Source organism: Dendronephthya gigantea, unplaced genomic scaffold (assembly GCF_004324835.1).
Source record: "Dendronephthya gigantea isolate DGI-Jeju-01 unplaced genomic scaffold, DenGig_1.0 001121F, whole genome shotgun sequence".
NCBI lineage: Eukaryota > Metazoa > Cnidaria > Anthozoa > Malacalcyonacea > Nephtheidae > Dendronephthya > Dendronephthya gigantea.
In genome coordinates this window covers 1-8422 of record NW_021164131.1, presented here as the reverse complement: position 1 = coordinate 8422, position 8422 = coordinate 1, and the positions used below count along the sequence as shown (strand labels likewise).

At 38.7% G+C, this 8422-nt stretch overlaps 2 protein-coding genes across 2 annotated transcripts; both read left to right on the top strand.

Annotated features, from left to right (window-relative positions):
• Nucleotides 1-670: 670 nt before the first annotated feature.
• LOC114545019 (TNF receptor-associated factor 5-like) lies at nt 671-7385 on the top strand. Its single transcript, XM_028563443.1, has 2 exons — nt 671-1110; nt 6029-7385. The coding sequence occupies exon 2, from the start codon at nt 6042-6044 to the stop codon at nt 7383-7385; it is 1344 nt and encodes a 447-aa protein (XP_028419244.1). The 5' UTR covers nt 671-1110; nt 6029-6041.
• Nucleotides 2959-4563, top strand: LOC114545020 (kelch-like ECH-associated protein 1). Its single transcript, XM_028563444.1, has 2 exons — nt 2959-4312; nt 4376-4563. Exons 1-2 carry the CDS (start codon nt 2959-2961, stop codon nt 4561-4563), a joined length of 1542 nt encoding a protein of 513 aa, XP_028419245.1.
• Nucleotides 7386-8422: the final 1037 nt, after the last annotated feature.

The following is an 8422-nucleotide window of genomic DNA, read 5'->3' as shown; positions in this document are numbered from 1 at the left end:
TTATACTCCTGCATGCTGGTGAAGTAAATGGATCGATTAATAATTTACAGACAAAGTATACTAGTGGTGTTTGTAATTGATTAAAACTAGCGCATTTTCGTTACATGTATGTAAAGGATAGAACGAAAGGCATGAGCGTTCAGGTTATCAAGATTTGATATTCTGCATGGAGCCGCTTTTACGAAGGTCGGATAGTAATATCCACCAAACAGTGTTTTTTTACTATCGCTCTAAAATTGCTCCTGTTTTGCTAAAATTTGAATTAAACCTTCCTACTCTTGAAGTAATTGTGTCTCTCTATTCATTATTGGGTCAATATCTACAGTTCTTTTTCAGACACCTTTTTTATAATGATAAAAAAAATACTATCCGGTGCTAAACAGCTTTCGTAGGTCTTCGTACAACGGCCCCTGATGTGCTATGTGCTCTTTGCACTTGGGCCTGTTTATACAGATGGATTATCGGTCGCAAGGGTTAATCTAGTCCATACATACATAATAAACAAAAGTACGGTTGTTTTGCGTTGGTTCAAATTTATTACCATTCACAAAAAGTTTCCCGCAATCCTGCCTGCACCGTTAGTTTGTTTCTATATTTTTACTGGCGTTGTACGAAAGCGACAGTGGTTATTTTAATCGCTCCAATATTCATACCCGTTTTTTTAGACAACAGGGATCATCCGATTCATTTCTCTGATGGATTGGCTGCAGAAACGAAGTATAATACCACATTCTTTTCATGGTGCCTAATACCGACCGGGCCTGGAGGCTGCAGGAATGCCAAGTAGTGTCGAAAAATTTCTGCTCGAAAGTCATGTAATATTTACTGAAATCTTATCAGACCCGAACGCCTGAATTTGAAATGAGCCAATATAGACATACAAAGGAAGTCTTAGTTTGCACCATGTCGTAATTTCCGTGTAATAAGATATCCTCGATTGGGGTGTATGCAACTCAAACTGAGACTAAACACACAAAGCAACATGTTGTAATATTTCGTCTACAATTTCGGACGGTCAAATTCTGCAGCTTCTGCTGGGTAAATCACAAATTGAAGCGATATGTGAATACGAAACAAAGTGTAGATTCAGACGAGGAAGTTGAAAACAAGGTAATGAAATGAACCGAATTTAAAGTAATATTTTTCAAATCTCAAACGTATGCTCCCCGTCGACCACAACACTGTATGGAATGTACAACTTTACAGCGGCAGACAACATTTCATTCTTTATGATTGAGCCTTGTTTTGAGCGCCAAATGTGACTTTTAATAACAAAATGGGGCAAGATTAGCTATATGCGCCTAAATTCAAATGACTAACATTGTTGATGTTGAAACAAACGCCGTGAGACCTTCATTCCATACTGGACCACAACTATTTTATCAGCTCTTTTGCCGTATATATATTCTGTGAAAGCGATACTCAAATTTATAAAGCTGAATTTGTCTGAGAACGCAATGCGAAATTTTAGGGCTTAATTCTTGGAGTTTTATAATGGTATGGCTTATATATTTTAAAGTCATGTTTATTGATGCAAACCGATATATTAGAGACCTTTAGCTTGACCAAACGCCAAGCCGCTAACAAAGTTTCTGTTTTAACTCCACTATTTGAGTGTGCGGCAATTTCGCTAAATTACAAACGTTCTACAAAAAATTTGTGATGTTTATCACTAATGTAAGGAAGCAATAGGCTATTTCTGATGTATTTAGAAAAGCAGCAAATTCAACTTTGCCGTATATGTTTCACGTTCGCCGTATAAAATTTTATACGTGAACGGCTGAGGGTGTATGCAGTATGTGGTTTGGCATATACTGGTTGCGTTTGCCGTAAACGTCAAGCTAAAGGTCTCTATTGAAAAACATTGCTCGTGTAGGAATCAATTAGAACGTAAATTTTTTTCAAATTATATCTATCATCTCTTCTTGTGTAGAATATGGAATACAATCATAACAACTGGGCATTCAAATATATAATTGTCATGAATGTTGCGTTCCGATGTAAAATGGGGTTATTGTTTCGGAGATACTAAATTTTTGACTTCAAAGACCTCGGATATATAAACCCTGTGGGACGCGTGCTTCGACCTCGTTACATATCATATACCATGATATCCCGTGGCAAGCGGGAAAGGACTGGGACTAGTTGTCGAATAAAAATCCATTTCTTAGTTAAAACAACTTGATATTCTTTGAAATGTATATATGTTATTTACCGGCTGCGAGGTCCGAATGGAAAAATATTTTCTCGAGGTAACAAGGCGGTAAATAACGTATTTATTTTTTTACAAGAAGCGGCGTTCGGTCGTATTATAATTGTGTAGTCAGACTCAGCAGTGGCGACAAAAACATAAAACCTCTTTGCTTTAATTTACTAAAATTCACTTCAATTTATCGTGCATAAAATATAGACCAGACCGTGGTCAGATATCGTAAAATTCCGCCCGCTGCTGCAGCCAGTCAGATTGCAGGAAAGGCTGGGATTCCGCCCGCTGCTGATTGGTAAAAAAACACTTTATTTCGGTTCAAATTTACGTCAAAGTTATAGTACTTTTAACCACAGTTATCTGTGTTTTAACTAAACGTAATCACAAAATTTTGCCTAGTTTTATAAAGAAAATCAAAAGATATAATCGACTGAGTACTGCAAAATGGTTTCAATTTTGACCCTTTTGGGCGCTGATTGGCTAAAATATGAGCGCGAGATAATCTGGTAAATGATATACTACCACCATGATGATGTAACAGAAATAAAAAAAAAATAGTGAAACATCGAAATACAAATAAACCGCAAAACATGCGCCAGGTCTTTTTGCCATTAGACGAAAACAAAGCTGTTCACACACGGTTTATATATATTCTTTTGCGACTTTCTTTGTTAACGCGGGTAGAGAAATCATTGCAACTTTTATGAATTCTTTCAGATGTGATAAAAATATGGCTTCATACGAAAGTGGGTATGACGATGAGCGATTCCAACATCCAGTTGGTCAGAGCTTTCACTGTGGTATTTGCTACAATGTCATCAAAGATCCAGTCATGTGTCGACATAATGAACACTTGTTCTGCAAGTTGCATCACCAGACATCTCATGAACTCTCAGACATGTCCAACATGCATTGAGCCACTTACTGTTGACACCTTGACTCGAGCATCGCGTACCGTAACCAATTTACTGTCGGAATTAAAGATTCGATGTGAATTCTTCAATCGTGGTTGTGAAACATTTGTGGAGTTAGGAGATCTTCAAAGGCATCTTGCGGACTGTGGGTTCGCCCCAGTAGTCTGCTCGAATGAAGGCTGTGGTCAGAAGGTGAATAAGCAAGGTTTATTGCATCACGAGACAGCCGTGTGTAAATTTCGCCGTGTGAAATGTCCAAGCTGCAATGAAATCAGCCAAGAGATGGATGTGATTAAGGGCAATTTGGCTTTTATGAAGCTCATGTTGAATCACTTTGGCAAAGTCCTGAAAAAAAATGAGATGAAATTGAATAGAAACGTTGAGATGCTTCAAAAACAACTCAACAAGCAGGAGGAAAACAATCGTCGGTTAGAAGCGGACAATGTAGAAATGAAGAAAGGTTTAGGGAAACTGGCACAACAATTGGAAAGATTGACCCAGCAGCGAGAAGATCTAAAGAAAAGTTCCGCAGAAGCTGTTGAACCGGACAGAAAGCCGAGGATTATCGTTGCCGGGGGATATAACGGTGGGAGTTTAAATTCTGTGGAAATGTTCAGCTACTCAAATGGAAAGTGGTTACCACTACAACCAATGAAACAGCCCCGTCGTTTGGCACCGTCTGTCGTTTACAACAATCAAATGCTTGTCAGTGGAGGTTTTAGCAATCGTAAGGCAGTAAAGTCGATGGAAAAATTATCGTTGAAATATGTCCATGTAAACGAGTCCATATTTTGGGAAGATGATCCTGCAGAGTTACACAGGCCCTTGTATGGACACTCCAGTGTTATGTATAATGGGCGGTTGATAGTCATTGGAGGTTATGATGGAACTGCATTTACACCTGCTAACATTGCTGAGATATCTCTTGTTCCTCCTTACACCAGTAAAGTGTTGGCTACCCTGCCAGAGAGTAGATGGCAACATGGGGCTATCTTGTTTGGTAACACAATCGCAATTCTTGGCGGAAGAAAAGTTTGGGAAGGTTCGTCGAATCTAGAAAGCGTTTTGTCTTATGATATTGTCAAGAATGAATGTCGTCATTTAGCACCATTGCCTTATCCTATGCATGGAATGGCCACTGTCAAGTGGGGTGATGACGAAGTGATTTTAATCGGAGGCAGCGACTATAGCGGTAAGTTATTGAACAAAGTACTAATATATAACATCAAGACTCAGAAGAGCCATATGTTACCAGACATGAAGTATAAGAGGAGAGGATGTGCTGCCGCAGTCGTTGGTGACACTGTGGTTGTCATGGGGGGACAAGATGAAAGAGGAAACTCTTTAAAGTCTGTCGAAAGTTTCAGGTTCGATTCATGCACCTGGGAAGAACTTCCCGATATGCAAGAAGCAAGATACGGAGCTACAACAGTTGTATGTTAAATATGTCCTGCATATATTTAATATTTTATATCATTTAAATGTATAGTGCCGTATATTGACATTTGATTTCCAAGAACAATTAAACAGTTTATGACATTGATCCAGTTTATAATCGTGCTTGTGAAGTAAATCAATTGTTATACAAATTACATTTCAGAAAAAACAAACTAGTGGTGTGTTTTAATGACTGGACATACTATATTCTCTTTGCATTAATGCCTGTTTGTCTGGATGGATGATCTGTCTCTAGGCTAATATCACTCTCTCGAGTGGATAACGCTTGAAAAAATTAAAAATCGACCATTTCACCTTGCCTGCAAATTTACCTATTTCAGATGTTCAATATTCATAAAGGTGGATTTCCACTTACAGCGAAATCGTTCGCTAGCAAATATTTGCATTTTTCTTTAAATTGAGAACAATCAAGTCGAACTAATTTATTTATGCTGTTAAAATTCAAAAGAAAATATGTAAATATTTCGCTAGCGATATCATCTTGTCTTTTAAATGGCTTATTTCTGTAGCTTTTTTGGTTAAATCAGAATCAGTATTTCAAATATTTGCGATATGGCAATACCAGACAAGTGTCTAGATCCAGTTGAACGAATTTACAGCAAGGTAAAGAACCAATTTCGAAGTAATTCATTTCAGGAAGTTAAATTCCTAATCTACTCACAAACGACTGCCCCTTGTTAACCATCACACTGTACGAAATGTACAATTTTTGGCCAACAACAATATTTTCATTATGGATTGTGAAGTATTTTCAGCGATAAAGACGTAACTATGGAGGACAAGATATGTGTGTTCGTATTCACTGGCATTACGCCCGTTTCAGACGTCGAACTTTTCATGCGCTGAATCGAATGCAAATGAAGTGAAACAAAGACTTTAGTCATTAACATTAGGTTCAACACATGAGAAAGTTCGACGTCTGAAACAGACCTTAGTCGCCTTCAGTCTGGTTTTCATATGACATAATTCGTAATTCGTTGTTAGACGAAAATTAAACGAAATCCGAGATATGAAAACCAAATAGCAACATATTTCAACAAGTTACATGTGAATTACGACGATTAGTTGTATGGAAACCAGTCATTAAAGATCGATTTCTGTTTAACATTACCGCTCTCAATTCAAAAGAATATATGCAAATATTTCGCTAGTGAACATTTCTCTGTAAGTGGAAGTCCACCCTTAGAGTGTGCAACAATTTGGTTAAATCAAAAACGTTCAACATAAACCTCGTGATATTTAAGAAGTTATTTAAGAAAGCAATATTATGGCATTGTTGCTCGTGTATTTAGCGAAGAAGTAAATTCCAGCTTTGCAGTATGTATTTCACATTTGCCGTAAAAAGTTTTAATGTTTGAACGGTAAATTTTTATTGTTTTGTGACCTACTATTTTAAAAGTAGAATCTGGAAGTAATGTCAGACTTTTATAATCTATCTAATTTCTTTCAGATGTAAACAGAAAATGACTTCATACGAAACCGGATATGACGATGAGCGATTCCAACATCCAGTTGGTCAGAGTTTTCACTGTGGCATTTGTTACAATGTCATCAAAGATCCAGTCATGTGTCGACATAATGAACACATGTTTTGTAGAGGTTGCATCACCAGACATCTCATGAACTCTCAGACATGTCCCACATGTATTGAGCCACTTACTGTTGACACCTTGACTCGAGCATCGCGTACCGTAACCAATCTACTGTCGGAATTAAAGATTCGATGTGAATTCTTCAATCGTGGTTGTGAAAGTTTTGTCCAGCTAGGAGAGCTTGAAAGGCATGTTGTGGACTGTGGGTTTGCCCCAGCAGTCTGCTCGAATGAAGGCTGTGGTCAGGAAGTCGATAAGCAAGATTTATTGCATCATGAAACGGTCGTGTGTGAATTTCGCCGTGTGAAATGTCACAGCTGCAATGAACTTAGCCAAGAGATGGATATAGTTAAGAAAAACTTGGCTGTGATGAACCTAAAGTTAAATGAAGTCAGTGAAACCTTGAAACAAAATGACATGAAGTTGGATAGAAATGAGAAACGTGTGCTGGTGAATGTTGAGGTGGTTCAAAAGCAACTTATGGAACAGGAAGAAAGCAATCGTCGGTTGGAAGCGGACAATGTAGAAATAAAGAAGGGTTTAGAGAAAGTGACACAACAATTGGAAAGATTGACACAGCAGCGGAAAGACATGACGAAAAGTTCTTCAGAAGCTGTTGAACCGGACAGAGAGGCGAGGATTATCGTTGCTGGGGGATATAATGGTGAGAGTTTAAATTCTGTGGAAATGTTCAGCTACTCAAATGCAAAGTGGTTACCACTACAACCAATGAAACAGCCCCGTAATTTCGCATCCTCTGTCGTTTACAACAATCAAATGCTTGTCAGTGGAGGTTTTAGCAATGGTAAGGCAGTAAAGTCGACGGAGAAATTAACGTTGAAAGATGTCCATGTAAACCAGTCCATATTTTGGGAAGATGACCCTGCAGTGTTACGCGGGCCCTTGTATGGACACTCCAGTGTTGTGTATAATGGGCGGTTGATAGTCATTGGAGGTTATGATGGAACTGCATTTACACCTGCTAACATTACTGAGATAACTCTTGTTCCTCCTTATACCAGTAAAGTGTTGGCTACCCTGCCAGAGAGTAGATGGCAACATGGGGCTATCTTTGACACCCTTGCTGAAATCGGCGAAGATGACGATTATGATTCCGCCATCGCTGCCCTTGATACGTATTTTTCACCTCAAAAACACGTCGATTTTGAAATCTTTAAGTTTCGTGAAGCCAAACAACAACCCATGAAACCATAGATCAATTTTCAACTCGTCTAAGGAAAATGGCAACAAACTGTGACTTTGCAAACATTGATAAAGAAGTGAAATCGGCCATAATTCAAAACTGTTCATCGAAACGTTTATGACGCTATGCCCTTCTCGATTCAGAGGTTATCTTAGCCAAGATTCTCGCTAAAGGCAGAGCTTTCGAACTTAGTGAATCGCAAGCAGCCGGCATTGAAAACGCACTGGAATCAATACATATTTCTGACGAAGTAGCTGAAGCCGTGCGTCCTCAAGGGACAGCCAACCAAAGTAATCATGATCAACAAACATCGTTTCATCGTCAAGATTTTCGCACTTCATCACAGTGTCGAAATTGTGGGGGGCTCTGGCCCCATAACAACAATGTTTGTCCAGCAAAGGAAAATCTTGTTTGAACTGTGGAAAACCAATCATTTTGCGAAAGTCTGTCGTAGTGCCCGCAAGCCTCGTATAAGTCAACGAGAAAACCAAAACTCTTCAAAAAATACCAAAAAAAAGTCCAAGATTTCTCGCAACCCTCCAGCAATGAAAGCAGCGAGGATGAATTTTTTCACGCTAAAACCATCATGTAGAGACAAAACAACACCTCGGGTCCAAATCTTGGTCAACAACACACCTATTAACATGGTTATCGACACTGGTGCCTCCATCAACATCATCGATGAACTTGCTTTCAACATATTACAGAAACAGAGACCCTTATCCCTACACATTCCAAGACACGTGTTTTTGCCTACGGTCCACCCACCAGTTGCCTGTTATGGGACAATTTCATGCCACCTTGCAATGCGCGACAGGCACAACAACCACACAAGTTCATGTTATCAAAGGAAATTTTGGTTGTTTGCTCAGCTATCAAACGGCATCTGCTTTGGGTCTAATTATGCTAAAGATCAACAATGTAAAATCTGGACGGTCCACCCATGACAATTGTTGAAAGAGTATGCCCATATATTCAATGGAATTGGAACCCTTAAAGATTTTGAAGTTAAATTGCACATGATGATACTGTTCCCCAGTGGCACAGA